Below are 18,821 nucleotides of genomic sequence, written 5' to 3'. Positions count from 1 at the left end.
GTTCCAGAATATAATAATGATTTGAGGAGGAGTAGTTCCAGAATATAATAATGATTTGAGGAGGAGTAGTTCCAGAATATAATAATGATTTGAGGAGGAGTAGTTCCAGAATATAATAATGATTTGAGGAGGAGTAGTTCCAGAATATAATAATGATTTGGGGAGGAGTAGTTCCAGAATATAATAATGATTTGGGGAGGAGTAGTTCAGAATATAATAATGATTTGGGGAGGAGTAGTTCCAGAATATAATAATGATTTGGGGAGGAGTAGTTCCAGAATATAATAATGATTTGAGGAGGAGTAGTTCCAGAATATAATAATGATTTGAGGAGGAGTAGTTCCAGAATATAATAATGATATTGAGGAGGAGTAGTTCCAGAATATAATAATGATTGAGGAGGAGTAGTTCCAGAATATAATAATGATTTGGGAGGAGTAGTTCCAGAATATAATAATGATTTGGGGAGGAGTAGTTCCAGAATATAATAATGATTTGGGGAGAGTAGTTCCAGAATATAATAATGATTTGGGAGGAGTTAGTTCCAGAATATAATAATGATTTGGGAGGAGTAGTTCCAGAATATAATAATGATTTGGGGAGGAGTAGTTCCAGAATATAATAATGATTTGGGGAGGAGTAGTTCAGAATATAATAATGATTTGGGGAGGAGTAGTTCCAGAATATAATAATGATTTGGGGAGGAGTAGTTCCAGAATATAATAATGATTTGAGGAGGAGTAGTTCCAGAATATAATAATGATTTGGGAGGAGTAGTTCCAGAATATAATAATGATTTGGGGAGAGTAGTTCCAGAATATAATAATGATTTGGGAGGAGTAGTTCCAGAATATAATAATGATTTGAGGGAGGAGTAGTTCCAGAATATAATAATGATTTGGGGAGGAGTAGTTCCAGAATATAATAATGATTTGGGGAGGAGTAGTTCCAGAATATAATAATGATTTGGGGAGGAGTAGTTCCAGAATATAATAATGATTTGGGAGGAGTAGTTCCAGAATATAATAATGATTTGGGGAGGAGTAGTTCCAGAATATAATAATGATTTGGGGAGGAGTAGTTCCAGAATATAATAATGATTTGGGGAGGAGTAGTTCCAGAATATAATAATGATTTGGGGAGGAGTAGTTCCAGAATATAATAATGATTTGGGGAGGAGTAGTTCCAGAATATAATAATGATTTGGGAGGAGTAGTTCCAGAATATAATAATGATTTGGGGAGGAGTAGTTCCAGAATATAATAATGATTTGGGGAGGAGTAGTTCCAGAATATAATAATGATTTGGGGAGGAGTAGTTCCAGAATATAATAATGATTTGAGGAGGAGTAGTTCCAGAATATAATAATGATTTGGGGAGGAGTAGTTCCAGAATATAATAATGATTTGGGGAGGAGTAGTTCCAGAATATAATAATGATTTGAGGAGGAGTAGTTCCAGAATATAATAATGATTTGAGGAGGAGTAGTTCCAGAATATAATAATGATTTGGGGAGGAGTAGTTCCAGAATATAATAATGATTTGAGGAGGAGTAGTTCCAGAATATAATAATGATTTGAGGAGGAGTAGTTCCAGAATATAATAATGATTTGGGGAGGAGTAGTTCCAGAATATAATAATGATTTGAGGAGGAGTAGTTCCAGAATATAATAATGATTTGAGGAGGAGTAGTTCCAGAATATAATAATGATTTGGGGAGGAGTAGTTCCAGAATATAATAATGATTTGAGGAGGAGTAGTTCCAGAATATAATAATGATTTGGGGAGGAGTAGTTCCAGAATATAATAATGATTAGGAGGAGTAGTTCCAGAATATAATAATGATTTGGGGAGGAGTAGTTCCAGAATATAATAATGATTTGGGGAGGAGTAGTTCCAGAATATAATAATGATTTGAGGAGGAGTAGTTCCAGAATATAATAATGATTTGGGGAGGAGTAGTTCCAGAATATAATAATGATTTGGGGAGGAGTAGTTCCAGAATATAATAATGATTTGAGGAGGAGTAGTTCCAGAATATAATAATGATTTGGGGAGGAGTAGTTCCAGAATATAATAATGATTTGGGGAGGAGTAGTTCCAGAATATAATAATGATTTGGGGAGGAGTAGTTCCAGAATATTAATAATGATTTGAGGAGGAGTAGTTCCAGAATATAATAATGATTTGGGGAGGAGTAGTTCCAGAATATAATAATGATTTGGGGAGGAGTAGTTCCAGAATATAATAATGATTTGGGGAGGAGTAGTTCCAGAATATAATAATGATTTGGGGAGGAGTAGTTCCAGAATATAATAATGATTTGGGGAGGAGTAGTTCCAGAATATAATAATGATTTGAGGAGGAGTAGTTCCAGAATATAATAATGATTTGGGGAGGAGTAGTTCCAGAATATAATAATGATTTGGGGAGGAGTAGTTCCAGAATATAATAATGATTTGAGGAGGAGTAGTTCCAGAATATAATAATGATTTGAGGAGGAGTAGTTCCAGAATATAATAATGATTTGGGGAGGAGTAGTTCCAGAATATAATAATGATTTGAGGAGGAGTAGTTCCAGAATATAATAATGATTTGAGGAGGAGTAGTTCCAGAATATAATAATGATTTGAGGAGGAGTAGTTCCAGAATATAATAATGATTTGAGGAGGAGTAGTTCCAGAATATAATAATGATTTGAGGAGGAGTAGTTCCAGAATATAATAATGATTTGAGGAGGAGTAGTTCCAGAATATAATAATGATTTGAGGAGGAGTAGTTCCAGAATATAATAATGATTTGAGGAGGAGTAGTTCCAGAATATAATAATGATTTGAGGAGGAGTAGTTCCAGAATATAATAATGATTTGAGGAGGAGTAGTTCCAGAATATAATAATGATTTGAGGAGGAGTAGTTCCAGAATATAATAATGATTTGAGGAGGAGTAGTTCCAGAATATAATAATGATTTGAGGAGGAGTAGTTCCAGAATATAATAATGATTTGAGGAGGAGTAGTTCCAGAATATAATAATGATTTGGGGAGGAGTAGTTCCAGAATATAATAATGATTTGGGGAGGAGTAGTTCCAGAATATAATAATGATTTGGGGAGGAGTAGTTCCAGAATATAATAATGATTTGAGGAGGAGTAGTTCCAGAATATAATAATGATTTGAGGAGGAGTAGTTCCAGAATATAATAATGATTTGAGGAGGAGTAGTTCCAGAATATAATAATGATTTGGGGAGGAGTAGTTCCAGAATATAATAATGATTTGGGGAGGAGTAGTTCCAGAATATAATAATGATTTGAGGAGGAGTAGTTCCAGAATATAATAATGATTTGGGGAGGAGTAGTTCCAGAATATAATAATGATTTGGGGAGGAGTAGTTCCAGAATATAATAATGATTTGGGGAGGAGTAGTTCCAGAATATAATAATGATTTGAGGAGGAGTAGTTCCAGAATATAATAATGATTTGAGGAGGAGTAGTTCCAGAATATAATAATGATTTGAGGAGGAGTAGTTCCAGAATATAATAATGATTTGGGGAGGAGTAGTTCCAGAATATAATAATGATTTGGGGAGGAGTAGTTCCAGAATATAATAATGATTTGGGGAGGAGTAGTTCCAGAATATAATAATGATTTGAGGAGGAGTAGTTCCAGAATATAATAATGATTTGGGGAGGAGTAGTTCCAGAATATAATAATGATTTGGGGAGGAGTAGTTCCAGAATATAATAATGATTTGAGGAGGAGTAGTTCCAGAATATAATAATGATTTGAGGAGGAGTAGTTCCAGAATATAATAATGATTTGAGGAGGAGTAGTTCCAGAATATAATAATGATTTGGGGAGGAGTAGTTCCAGAATATAATAATGATTTGAGGAGGAGTAGTTCCAGAATATAATAATGATTTGAGGAGGAGTAGTTCCAGAATATAATAATGATTTGAGGAGGAGTAGTTCCAGAATATAATAATGATTTGAGGAGGAGTAGTTCCAGAATATAATAATGATTTGGGGAGGAGTAGTTCCAGAATATAATAATGATTTGGGGAGGAGTAGTTCCAGAATATAATAATGATTTGGGGAGGAGTAGTTCCAGAATATAATAATGATTTGGGGAGGAGTAGTTCCAGAATATAATAATGATTTGAGGAGGAGTAGTTCCAGAATATAATAATGATTTGGGGAGGAGTAGTTCCAGAATATAATAATGATTTGGGGAGGAGTAGTTCCAGAATATAATAATGATTTGAGGAGGAGTAGTTCCAGAATATAATAATGTCTCATTGGGACTTTGATTGAGGAACAGTTGTCTGGCTACGCGAGACACTGTGATTTGTACATTTGGTAGAGGAGGAATTATTTCTGAGAATATCGAACGTCCGTAAATATGAGACAGTAACCTGCATCATTCTGCCTCCCCGTGTGTCCTGTGATAACGTGTGTCCTGTGATAACGTGTGTCCTGTGATAACGTGTGTCCTGTGATAACGTTTGTCCTGTGATAACGTGTGTCCTGTGATAATGTTACCAATATGTGTTTACTTAACCAACATGGCTGCTTACTGCATGTCCCTCAACTCCTTATCATGCATCTGTCTTCTGTCCTCCTGTCTCTTTGTCCTTCTGTCTCTCTGTCTGTCTGTCTCTCTCTCTGTTTCTCTCTCTCTCTCTCTCTCTCTCTCTCTCTCTCTCTCTCTCTCTCTCTCTCTCTCTCTCTCTCTCTCTATGCATGCTGAATGTCTCTCGCCCATGTTGCCTTGCTCCATCGTTGCGTCGTCACTAACAGTAAAGTCCGGATGCTGGAGGAGCAACTGAGAGGTTTCGACCAATCACTGAAGAGCCTGCAGGCGTCTGAGGACAAGGTATTGGTCCATCCACCCGCCACTCAAACCAGACCCACGGCCAATAGGAAACCAGACCCCCGGCCAATAGGAAACCAGACCCCCGGCCAATAGGAAACCAGACCCCCGGCCAATAGGAAACCAGACCCACGGCCAATAGGAAAAACAAAAAGGGATTTCTGATCCGATGATGCATTTAATCTGCGTACATTTTTAGGTGATCAAAAACTAGGATCTAGATTTATTTTAAAAAGAAGCCCCTTGGAAGAGGCCCATAACTGGGGCCAGACATGGGTCTGCACGACCTCCATACACTGAAAAACATGACCTCCATACACTGCAAAACATGACCTCCATACACTGCAAAACATGACCTCCATACACAGCAAAACATGACCTCCATACACTGCAAAACATGACCTCCATACACTGCAAAACATGACCTCCATACACAGCAAAACATGACCTCCATACACTGCAAAACATGACCTCCATACACTGCAAAACATACACAGCAAAACATGACCTCCATACACTGCAAAACATGACCTCCATACACAGCAAAACATGACCTCCATACACAGCAAAACATGACCTCCATACACTGCAAAACATGACCTCCATACACTGCAAAACATGACCTCCATACACTGCAAAACATGACCTCCATACACTGCAAAACATGACCTCCATACACTGCAAAACATGACCTCCATACACTGCAAAACATGACCTCCATACACTGCAAAACATGACCTCCATACACTGCAAAACATGACCTCCATACACTGCAAAACATGACCTCCATACACTGCAAAACATGACCTCCATACACTGCAAAACATGACCTCCATACACTGCAAAACATGACCTCCATACACTGCAAAACATGACCTCCATACACTGCAAAACATGACCTCCATACACTGCAAAACATGACCTCCATACACTGCAAAACATGACCTCCATACACAGCAAAACATGACCTCCATACACTGCATGACCTCGCACTGGCTGGCAGCACCGCACTGCACCGCGCCGCCGCACGCCTCTACAACGCCTGCCCCTCTTATATCCAGCTCGCGTCGCCCTCTCCCCCCTCTCCTCCCTCCTCACCCCCCCTCTCTCTCCTCCTCTCCCCGTCATGTTCTCCCAAACCAAACCAAACCGCATCGTCTGTCTCTGCATGTCCTTAACCTCCCCCTCCTCGCCTCCCCCTCCTCCACCCCCTCCTCCTCATCCACCCCCTCCTCCTCCTCCTCCACCCCCTCCTCCCAGGCAGACATGTTTGCCTTCCACAGTCTCTGTTCCTTCCACAGGGTCGTGGAAGCCCCCCCTCCCCCCCCCCCCCACCTCCTTCTCCCTCCACAGGGTCGTGGAAGCCCCCCCCCAACCCCTCCTTCCACAGGGTCGTGGAAGCCCCCCCCCCAACCCCTCCTTCCACAGGGTTGTGGAAGCCCCCCCCCAACCCCTCCTTCCACAGGGTTGTGGAAGCCCCCCCCAACCCCTCCTTCCACAGGGTTGTGGAAGCCCCCCCCCCAACCCCTCCTTCCACAGGGTTATGGAAGCCCCCCCCCCCAACCCCTCCTTCCACAGGGTCGTGGAAGCCCCCCCCCACCTCCTTCTCCTTCCACAGGGTCGTGGAAGCCCCCCCCCAACCCCTCCTTCCACAGGGTCTCCATGTGGAAGGTGTGCGTTCAGGTTTTCTTCCTCCCTCCCCCCCCCCCCCCCCCCCACCTCCTTCTCCTTCCACAGGGTCGTGGAAGCCCCCCCCCAACCCCTCCTTCCACAGGGTCTCCATGTGGAAGGAGTGCGTTCAGGTTTTCTTCCTCCCTCCCCCCCCCCCCCCCCCCCCACCTCCTTCTCCTTCCACAGGGTCGTGGAAGCCCCCCCCCCAACCCCTCCTTCCACAGGGTCTCCATGTGGAAGGTGTGCGTTCAGGTTTTCTTCCTCCCCCCTCCCCCCCCCCCCCCCCCCCCCCCCCCCCTCCTCCTCGGTGTGTAGGTCATCATCTGGTGTTGGCAGTGGTTCCCAAACGTTGTCATGTCAAGGACCCCCTGGGACCCCTCTGGGACCCCCTGGGACCCCCCTGGGACCCCCGCGTTGACATTAATTAGCCCCGCGGACCCCCTGATTTATATTGTAAAATCACTGTTAATTGAACTCGGTGTACAAATGAAACCAAACGGTTTGGTTCCATTTGTACACTCGGAGTTACAGACCCATAAGGGGACACTGGGGACCCCCTGGAACTCCCTCAAGGACCCCTGGGGGGTCCCCACTCAGAGTTACAGACCCATAAGGGGACACTGGGGACCCCCTGGAACTCCCTCAAGGACCCCTGGGGGGTCCCCACTCGGAGTTACAGACCCATAAGGGGACACTGGGGACCCCCTGGAACTCCCTCAAGGACCCCTGGGGGGTCCCCACTCAGAGTTACAGACCCATAAGGGGACACTGGGGACCCTCTGGAACTCCCTCAAGGACCCCTGGGGGGTCCCCACTTGGAGTTACAAACCCATAAGGGGACACTGGGGACCCTCTGGAACTCCCTCAAGGACCCCTGGGGGGTCCCCACTCAGAGTTACAGACCCATAAGGGGACACTGGGGACCCCCTGGAACTCCCTCAAGGACCCCTGGGGGGTCCCCACTCAGAGTTACAGACCCATAAGGGGACACTGGGGACCCCCTGGAACTCCCTCAAGGACCCCTGGGGGGTCCCCACTCTGGGAACCACTGAGCTATGGATCACCCCCCCCCAGGTGAAAGGTCAAAGGTCATTCCTCCTCCCCCCCCCCCCCCTGTTGTTGTTGTTGTTTCTCGTTGTAAATCTCTGTCTGTTTTTTGTCTCTGTCCTCCTCTCCCCCCCGCCCCCCCTCCCTCCTTCCCCTCTTCACCTCCTTTCCCCCGCCCCCCCCCCCCCTCCTTTCCCTTCTTCACCTCCTCCCCCCCCCCTCCCTCCTTCCCTTCTTCACCTCCTCACCCCTCCCTCTTTCCCCTCTTCACCTCCTCCCCCCCCCCCCTCCCTCTTTCCCCTCCTCACCTCCTCCCCCACCCCCCCCCCCCCCCCCCCCTCTCCCTCTTTCCCTTCTTCACCTCTGGGGTTGTTCTTCGCCATGTCCCCCCTCCCCTCCCCTCCCCCCCACCCCTCTCCATCATCACCCCCCTCCCTCTCCTCTTTCCACGCAATGCGAAACCCCTCCCTACCCCCCCCCCCCCCCACACACACACCGCGAACAAAACTTCCATGTTTTTTTTTAAAAACGCGACAAACTCCCCCGACAGCAAATGTGGCGAGCTGGATGAGGAGCTGAGAAATGTCACCAATAACTTAAAGTCCCTGGAGGCCCAATCAGAGAAGGTAGGAGGGGTTGGTGGACGCATGTCTTTATATATACAAACTTCATTAAGGGCATTTTATCAGGTATTTGACCTTAATCTGGGAACTAAATCGTTACCAATTTCTAAAGGTGTCTAATAACATGTACTAAAAGATTGGAATTCAACTCCCGGGAAAATTTGAGTTATTAGCATAATATGTGACCGTACCATTAACATAATTATTATTTATCATTAACATATTTATCTTATTATTTATCTATTTATTATTGATCTTATTATTGATCTTATTATTTAACATATTTGTCATTAACATAATTATTATTAACATAATTAACATATGTGACCGTACCATTAACATCCTACTTTATCAGGTATTTGACCTTAATCTGGGAACTAAATCGCTACCAAGACATTTCTAAAGGTGTCTAATAACATGTACTAAAAGATTGGAATTCAACTCCCGGGAAAATTTGAGTTATTGGCAAAAAGTCCAAATGTCTTCATTCTTTCAGTAGCATGTGACATATGAAACTAGGGGGTTCATGATTCTGAATCCATTCCAAGCTTTAGTTTTACACAAAAAACACTCATTGGGGCTAAAAGCGTCCATATCCAAACCCCCCCTCCACAGCATGTTGTAGTCCAAACAAACCCCCCCTCCACAGCATGTTGTAGTCCAAACAAACCCCCCCTCCACAGCATGTTGTAGTCCAAACAAACCCCCCGTCCACATGTTGTAGTCCAAACAAACCCCCCGTCCACATGTTGTAGTCCAAACAAACCCCCCCTCCACAGCATGTTGTAGTCCAAACAAACCCCCCCTCCACAGCATGTTGTAGTCCAAACAAACCCCCCGTCCACATGTTGTAGTCCAAACAAACCCCCCGTCCACATGTTGTAGTCCAAACAAACCCCCCCTCCACAGCATGTTGTAGTCCAAACAAACCCCCCCTCCACAGCATGTTGTAGTCCAAACAAACCCCCCCTCCACAGCATGTTGTAGTCCAAACAAACCCCCCGTCCACATGTTGTAGTCCAAACAAACCCCCCGTCCACATGTTGTAGTCCAAACAAACCCCCCTCCACAGCATGTTGTAGTCCAAACAAACCCCCCGTCCACATGTTGTAGTCCAAACAAACCCCCCGTCCACATGTTGTAGTCCAAACAAACCCCCCGTCCACAGCATGTTGTAGTCCAAACAAACCCCCCCGTCCACATGTTGTAGTCCAAACAAACCCCCCGTCCACAGCATGTTGTAGTCCAAACAAACCCCCCGTCCACAGCATGTTGTAGTCCAAACAAACCCCCCCTCCACAGCATGTTGTAGTCCAAACAAACCCCCCCTCCACAGCATGTTGTAGTCCAAACAACCCCCCCCCCCTCCACAGCATGTTGTAGTCCAAACAAACCCCCCCGTCCACATGTTGTAGTCCAAACAAACCCCCCCGTCCACATGTTGTAGTCCAAACAAACCCCCCATCCACAGCATGTTGTAGTCCAAACAAACCCCCCCTCCACAGCATGTTGTAGTCCAAACAAACCCCCCACTCCACAGCATGTTGTAGTCCAAACAAACCCCCCGTCCACAGCATGTTGTAGTCCAAACAAACCCCCCGTCCACATGTTGTAGTCCAAACAAACCCCCCGTCCACAGCATGTTGTAGTCCAAACAAACCCCCCCTCCACAGCATGTTGTAGTCCAAACAAACCCCCCACTCCACAGCATGTTGTAGTCCAAACAAACCCCCCGTCCACAGCATGTTGTAGTCCAAACAAACCCCCCCTCCACAGCATGTTGTAGTCCAAACAAACCCCCCCCCGTCCACATGTTGTAGTCCAAACAAACCCCCCCTCCACAGCATGTTGTAGTCCAAACAAACCCCCCCTCCACAGCATGTTGTAGTCCAAACAAACCCCCCCCTCCACAGCATGTTGTAGTCCAAACAAACCCCCCCCTCCACAGCATGTTGTAGTCCAAACAAACCCCCGTCCACTTGCATTGAACTCATTTTCCCAGAAGCCCTAGCAGCCCAGAGGATGGCTCGATTTCCATGTTTCGTCGTCATAACGCAACGGCCTCGCCACCATGGGTCTGCGACAAATCCACTTATTTTAAAACGGCGAAATAAACCCATTAAACAAATAGCCGGGTTTAGCGTATTTAGGTTTAGCGTATTTAGGTTTAGCGTAGTTAGGTTTAGCGTATTTAGCCTAACGTTGGATACCAACTGTCAGGATTTAGCAGAGGTTTTGTAGAGACTTTTTCTCGGTACTAAATGGGTTAAAGTACATAGTTTTTTTTGTTTATCTGCATCTGTGGACGTACTGTATCTTCTGTACGTACTTCCTGCTTTCTCAGACGTCTGGCTCTGATTGGCTGCTCTGTTCCCCCCCCCATCCTCCCCCCCTACAGTACTCCACGAAAGAAGACAAGTACGAGGAGGAGATCAAGAACCTGACGGACAAGCTGAAGGAGGTCAGACCACCGCACGCTTTTAGTCCTAGTGTCTCTTCAATAGTTTTCATGTAGTTTCAGTCACATTTTAGTCACCTGGAATGTTTTAGTGTTGTTGGTCTAGTTTTAGTCGACTAAATATCATACGATCTCAGTCGACTGAAACTACTGTCGATTTTTGGCGAGCCTCGATGCCGTCGTAATGGCTGATTTTACACTGAAAATGGCAGATATACAAGCTCACATGCAACCAAGTGTAAAATGACTTATACTGGATCTCCCACAATTCCATAGGAGAGATAACGGAGCATGTAGAAGAATTGACTTTTTGATGGTTTTCCTAATTGTGTACTTATACTACTTGTAAATAAAGTAATGCAGATGGTTGGCAATACTTTAATTGTACACTTAGTTAAATATCTAAGGGTCCATTTGGTTACCAACCCTCCATTTAGCTGCATGGGGAAAATACATTCATACTAGAGATGTGCCGATGAGACATTTTGGCCGATATCGATATCCGATATAATTAATTGCTGTTATGGCCGATAACCGATATTACCGATGTAGATATGATCTCATTCTGTATTGAAACATTATAATATTTTTGTCCATTCTAAAAAATACATGTAACATAACAGGGTGTCTGCACTGCAGGCTATAGGCAAGTCAGATTTAACTTAAATACCTTATATTTAATATTGTGAGCTTTTAGATCTGTTCAAGCTGTTACTTTGGGCTTGTTTATCTGTAAAGACAGACCGATTATTCAGACTGATTAATTAATTGGTCTGATTGATTAATCAAACCGATGCCGATTAATCTAAAAACAACTAAAATTGGCCGATACCGACGTGTTTGCCGATTAATCTCCCATCACTAATTCATACATTCTGTACAGAATGTTCTATTTATAGATTTATAGATGATGAGGTTCAGTGTGTGATCCACGCTATAGATTTATAGATGAGGTTCAGTGTGTGATCCACGTTATAGATTTATAGATGAGGTTCAGTGTGTGATCCACGTTATAGATTTATAGATGATGAGGTTCAGTGTGTGATCCACGTTATAGATTTATAGATGATGAGGTTCAGTGTGATCCACGTTATAGATTTATAGATGAGGTTCAGTGTGTGATCCACGTTATATATTTATAGATGAGGTTCAGTGTGTGATCCACGTTCTAGATTTATAGATGAGGTTCAGTGTGTGATCCACGTTATAGATTTATAGATGATGAGGTTCAGTGTGTGATCCATGTTATAGATTTATAGATGATGAGGTTCAGTGTGTGATCCACGTTATAGATTTATAGATGATGAGGTTCAGTGTGTGATCCACGTTATAGATTTATAGATGAGGTTCAGTGTGTGATCCACATTATATATTTATAGATGAGGTTCAGTGTGTGATCCACGCTATAGATTTATAGATGAGGTTCAGTGTGATCCACGTTCTAGATTTATAGATGATGAGGTTCAGTGTGTGATCCACGTTCTAGATTTATAGATGAGGTTCAGTGTGTGATCCACGTTATATATTTATAGATGAGGTTCAGTGTGTGATCCACGTTATATATTTATAGATGATGAGGTTCAGTGTGTGATCCACGTTATAGATTTATAGATGAGGTTCAGTGTGTGATCCACGCTATAGATTTATAGATGATGAGGTTCAGTGTGTGATCCACGTTATAGATTTATAGATGATGAGGTTCAGTGTGTGATCCACGCTATAGATTTATAGATGAGGTTCAGTGTGTGATCCACGCTATAGATTTATAGATGAGGTTCAGTGTGTGATCCACGTTATAGATTTATAGATGAGGTTCAGTGTGTGATCCACGTTCTAGATTTATAGATGATGAGGTTCAGTGTGTGATCCACGCTATAGATTTATAGATGAGGTTCAGTGTGTGATCCACGCTATAGATTTATAGATGAGGTTCAGTGTGTGATCCACGCTATAGATTTATAGATGAGGTTCAGTGTGTGATCCACGTTCTAGATTTATAGATGATGAGGTTCAGTGTGATCCACGTTATAGATTTATAGATGAGGTTCAGTGTGTGATCCACGTTATAGATTTATAGATGATGAGGTTCAGTGTGATCCACGTTATAGATTTATAGATGAGGTTCAGTGTGTGATCCACGTTATATATTTATAGATGAGGTTCAGTGTGTGATCCACGTTATAGATTTATAGATGATGAGGTTCAGTGTGATCCACGTTATAGATTTATAGATGAGGTTCAGTGTGATCAACGTTCTAGATTTATAGATGAGGTTCAGTGTGTGATCCACGCTATAGATTTATAGATGAGGTTCAGTGTGATCCACGTTCTAGATTTATAGATGAGGTTCAGTGTGATCCACGTTCTAGATTTATAGATGAGGTTCAGTGTGTGATCCACGTTATATATTTATAGATGAGGTTCAGTGTGATCCACGTTATAGATTTATAGATGAGGTTCAGTGTGTGATCCACGTTATATATTTATAGATGAGGTTCAGTGTGATCCACGTTATAGATTTATAGATGAGGTTCAGTGTGTGATCCACGTTATATATTTATAGATGAGGTTCAGTGTGATCCACGTTATAGATTTATAGATGAGGTTCAGTGTGATCCACGTTCTAGATTTATAGATGAGGTTCAGTGTGTGATCCACGCTATAGATTTATAGATGATGAGGTTCAGTGTGTGATCCACGTTCTAGATTTATAGATGATGAGGTTCAGTGTGTGATCCACGTTATAGATTTATAGATGATGAGGTTCAGTGTGTGATCCACGCTATAGATTTATAGATGATGAGGTTCAGTGTGTGATCCACGTTCTAGATTTATAGATGATGAGGTTCAGTGTGTGATCCACGTTCTAGATTTATAGATGATGAGGTTCAGTGTGTGATCCACGTTCTAGATTTATAGATGAGGTTCAGTGTGTGATCCACGTTATAGATTTATAGATGAGGTTCAGTGTGTGATCCACGTTCTAGATTTATAGATGATGAGGTTCAGTGTGATCCACGTTATAGATTTATAGATGAGGTTCAGTGTGTGATCCACGTTATAGATTTATAGATGATGAGGTTCAGTGTGATCCACGTTATAGATTTATAGATGATGAGGTTCAGTGTGATCCACGTTATAGATTTATAGATGAGGTTCAGTGTGTGATCCACGTTATAGATTTATAGATGATGAGGTTCAGTGTGATCCACGTTATAGATTTATAGATGAGGTTCAGTGTGTGATCCACGTTATAGATTTATAGATGAGGTTCAGTGTGATCAACGTTCTAGATTTATAGATGAGGTTCAGTGTGTGATCCACGCTATAGATTTATAGATGAGGTTCAGTGTGATCCACGTTCTAGATTTATAGATGAGGTTCAGTGTGATCCACGTTCTAGATTTATAGATGAGGTTCAGTGTGTGATCCACGTTATATATTTATAGATGAGGTTCAGTGTGATCCACGTTATAGATTTATAGATGAGGTTCAGTGTGTGATCCACGTTATATATTTATAGATGAGGTTCAGTGTGATCCACGTTATAGATTTATAGATGAGGTTCAGTGTGTGATCCACGTTATATATTTATAGATGAGGTTCAGTGTGATCCACGTTATAGATTTATAGATGAGGTTCAGTGTGATCCACGTTCTAGATTTATAGATGATGAGGTTCAGTGTGTGATCCACGCTATAGATTTATAGATGATGAGGTTCAGTGTGTGATCCACGTTCTAGATTTATAGATGATGAGGTTCAGTGTGTGATCCACGTTCTAGATTTATAGATGATGAGGTTCAGTGTGTGATCCACGTTCTAGATTTATAGATGATGAGGTTCAGTGTGTGATCCACGCTATAGATTTATAGATGAGGTTCAGTGTGTGATCCACGTTATATATTTATAGATGAGGTTCAGTGTGTGATCCACGCTATAGATTTATAGATGAGGTTCAGTGTGTGATCCACGTTATATATTTATAGATGAGGTTCAGTGTGTGATCCACGTTATAGATTTATAGATGATGAGGTTCAGTGTGTGATCCACGTTATAGATTTATAGATGATGAGGTTCAGTGTGTGATCCACGTTATAGATTTATAGATGAGGTTCAGTGTGTGATCCACGTTATAGATTTATAGATGAGGTTCAGTGTGTGATCCACGCTATAGATTTATAGATGAGGTTCAGTGTGTGATCCACGTTATATATTTATAGATGAGGTTCAGTGTGTGATCCACGTTATATATTTATAGATGATGAGGTTCAGTGTGTGATCCACGTTATATATTTATAGATGATGAGGTTCAGTGTGTGATCCACGCTATAGATTTATAGATGAGGTTCAGTGTGTGATCCACGTTATATATTTATAGATGAGGTTCAGTGTGTGATCCACGTTATAGATTTATAGATGAGGTTCAGTGTGTGATCCACGTTATAGATTTATAGATGAGGTTCAGTGTGTGATCCACGCTATAGATTTATAGATGAGGTTCAGTGTGTGATCCACGTTATAGATTTATAGATGAGGTTCAGTGTGTGATCCACGTTATATATTTATAGATGAGGTTCAGTGTGTGATCCACGTTATAGATTTATAGATGATGAGGTTCAGTGTGTGATCCACGTTATAGATTTATAGATGATGAGGTTCAGTGTGTGATCCACGTTATAGATTTATAGATGAGGTTCAGTGTGTGATCCACGTTATAGATTTATAGATGAGGTTCAGTGTGTGATCCACGCTATAGATTTATAGATGAGGTTCAGTGTGTGATCCACGTTATATATTTATAGATGAGGTTCAGTGTGTGATCCACGTTATAGATTTATAGATGAGGTTCAGTGTGTGATCCACGTTATAGATTTATAGATGAGGTTCAGTGTGATCCACGTTATAGATTTATAGATGAGGTTCAGTGTGATCCACGTTCTAGATTTATAGATGATGAGGTTCAGTGTGATCCACGTTCTAGATTTATAGATGATGAGGTTCAGTGTGATCCACGTTATAGATTTATAGATGAGGTTCAGTGTGATCCACGTTATAGATTTATAGATGAGGTTCAGTGTGATCCACGTTATAGATTTATTAGGGATGCACCATTAATCGGTAGCATAATTCGGTCATATCGGCCATAAAAATGCCATATCGTTATCGGAGCGGTCTCTAATTAACCCATTTAGGCCTGGTCGACATTTTTAAAAAAAATCTTCAAAATCCTGACAGTCTTCTGAAAAACCTTGTTTCTGTATCAGTGGTGCTCAATATTTCATGTCAAGGAACCCAACAATTATACGTAATATGCCTCCGCACCCCATCTTCAAATATGTTGTTCCAGGGACCCCCCCCCCCCAGAAGCAAAGATTTGAGTTAAAATGTTGACTCTGTAATAATATATATTCAAAGATTTGAAGCACATTTTCACGATTTTTCAAAAATAGCAGATCTACAAGCTCATAGGGCGCCACCGAGTGCCGCGCTATGAGCTTGTAGATCTGCTATTTTTCAATAGCTAAAGTATAATGTAATGCTTTAAAACACCAAAAGGGGTCCCCACCCAAAATGGGATAATACAGATTATTTTATTGGTTTTCACCAGTAAAACAATGTAAAAAGGAAAACATTCTACATTTAATTTGTGTTCTCATCTCATTCAGTTGTGAAAACAGACACTTGGGAAATAGTATGTTATTTATTGATTGATTGATATTAACAGGCTTTGGGCCAATCAGCCCCTATAGATTTATAGATGATGTTGATGAGGTTCAGGTTCAAAGTGTGATTCACGTTTGTTCTCGTCTTGTTTTGCGTCAGGCTGAAACCAGAGCTGAGTTTGCTGAGAGGACTGTGGCCAAACTGGAGAAGAGCATCGACACTCTGGAAGGTACGCGTCTGTCTGTCTGTCTGTCTGTCTGTCTGTCTGTCTGTCTGTCTGTCTGTCTGTCTGTCTGTCTGTCTGTCTGTCTGTCTGTCTGTCTGTCTGTCTGTCTGTCTGTCTGTCTGTCTGTCTGTCTGTCTGTCTGTCTGTCTGTCTGTCTGTCTCTCCCTCTCTCCTCCTCGGCCCAGTATGGTTCCAGTAACCCTTGGTTGTGTTTCCTCCAGTCCGCTGCCGTAGTGTCAGTGCGCGGTGGTCAGACCGCGCGTCTGACCGTCTGTTAGGTCAGGACATGGACCTGCTGCTGACCCTCTGTTAGGTCAGGACATGGACCTGCTGCTGACCGTCTGTTAGGTCAGGACATGGACCTGCTGCTGACCCTCTGTTAGGTCAGGACATGGACCTGCTGCTGCTGCTCTCACTGACCGGCCCTTTGCGTCCATGACCCTCACCTCTCCTCAGGTGCTGGATTGCTTTTTTGCTTGCGCCTGGAGTGGAGTGGAGTGGAGTGGAGTGGAGTTTGTGCTTTTTGTCATGCCTTTTTTGTGCATGTATGGAGACCTGTGTGCTGTGGAATGGAGTGTGGTTTGCCACTGGAATGCAGTCCGACTTGGCCCGGAGTTCGGTGTGATGTTGTGGAGTGTAGCCTGTATAATTAGCCCTTCGCTTTAAGTCCCTCCGCGGAGACACACCAAGCTGTCCTCCTCCCCCACAGATCATTTCAGTAGCAAGAGCTTCAAAATGTATTCTAAATCTAGTCTACCAGGCCTGCAGTAGGCTATGCACTGGACACATGTCTTCTAAATCTAGTCTACCAGGCCTGCAGTAGGCTATGCACTGGACAGATGTCTTCTAAATCTAGTCAACCAGGCCTGCAGTAGGCTATGCACTGGACACATGTCTTCTAAATCTAGTCTACCAGGCCTGCAGTAGACTATGCACTGGACACATGTCTTCTAAATCTAGTCAACCAGGCCTGCAGTAGGCTATGCACTGGACACATGTCTTCTAAATCTAGTCAACCAGGCCTGCAGTAGGCTATGCACTGGACACATGTCTTCTAAATCTAGTCAACCAGGCCTGCAGTAGACTATGCACTGGACACATGTCTTCTAAATCTAGTCTACCAGGCCTGCAGTAGGCTATGCACTGGACACATGTGTTCTAAATCTAGTCTACCAGGCCTGCAGTAGGCTATGCACTGGACAGATGTCTTCTAAATCTAGTCAACCAGGCCTGCAGTAGGCTATGCACTGGACACATGTCTTCTAAATCTAGTCTGCCAGGCCTGCAGTAGGCTATGCACTGGACAGATGTCTTCTAAATCTAGTCAACCAGGCCTGCAGTAGGCTATGCACTGGACACATGTCTTCTAAATCTAGTCTGCCAGGCCTGCAGTAGGCTATGCACTGGACACATGTCTTCTAAATCTAGTCTACCAGGCTATGCACTGGAAAATGTGCATGAAATTATTTAAATAAACTAGAAATAGGAGGAAATGAGGAAGACCAACATCAACTTTTAACGACCGTCCGACAGGAGTTTTCATGTTTCACAGTAAGACAGAGATTTGAGCTGTCTGATGTGAACAGAGATTTGAGCTGTCTGATGTGAACAGTGATTTGAGCTGTCTGATGTGAACAGAGATTTGAGCTGTCTGATGTGAACAGTGATTTGAGCTGTCTGATGTGAACAGAGATTTGAGCTGTCTGATGTAGCATTTGGGGGTCGGTGCTGCTAATTGGATGTAGCATTTGGGGGTCGGTGCTGCTAATTGGATGTAGCATTTGGGGGTCGGTGCTGCTAATTGGATGTAGCATTTGGGGGTCGGTGCTGCTAATTGGATGTAGCATTTGGGGGTCGGTGCTGCTAATTGGATGTAGCATTTGGGGGTCGGTGCTGCTAATTGGATGTAGCATTTGGGGGTCGGTGCTGCTAATTGGATGTAGCATTTGGGGGTCGGTGCTGCTAATTGGATGTAGCATTTGGGGGTCGGTGCTGCTAATTGGATGTAGCATTTGGGGGTCGGTGCTGCTAATTGGATGTAGCATTTGGGGGTCGGTGCTGCTAATTGGATGTAGCATTTGGGGGTCGGTGCTGCTAATTGGATGTAGCATTTGGGGGTCGGTGCTGCTAATTGGATGTAGCATTTGGGGGTCGGTGCTGCTAATTGGATGTAGCATTTGGGGGTCGGTGCTGCTAATTGGAGAGGAGAGTTTTTGGGCAGAGTCCTGCTATAGTCTCATTCTCCTGGTGTCTCTGG

General features: G+C 43.1%; 1 protein-coding gene across 2 annotated transcripts in view; it reads left to right on the top strand.

Moving 5' to 3' along the window:
• The window catches only part of LOC306924825 (uncharacterized protein), an 87,997-nt gene that overhangs the window by 55,744 nt on the left and 13,432 nt on the right, over positions 1 to 18,821 (top strand). Inside the window, exons 6-8 of one of the 2 annotated variants that reach the window (XM_079503478.1) lie at positions 8,142 to 8,217; positions 10,613 to 10,675; positions 16,498 to 16,567. In XM_079503478.1, coding sequence (XP_079359604.1) covers positions 8,142 to 8,217; positions 10,613 to 10,675; positions 16,498 to 16,567 — 209 coding nt within the window. Of the gene's footprint in view, positions 1 to 4,800; positions 4,877 to 8,141; positions 8,218 to 10,612; positions 10,676 to 16,497; positions 16,568 to 18,821 lie in introns of both variants that reach the window. The other variant, XM_079503477.1, reaches the window with a different exon arrangement.

Source organism: Electrona antarctica, assembly GCF_951216825.1.
Source record: "Electrona antarctica genome assembly, chromosome: 6".
NCBI classification, from domain to species: domain Eukaryota; kingdom Metazoa; phylum Chordata; class Actinopteri; order Myctophiformes; family Myctophidae; genus Electrona; species Electrona antarctica.
Note: the sequence above shows the minus strand (reverse complement) of the source record. Positions and strands in the feature narration are given on the sequence as shown.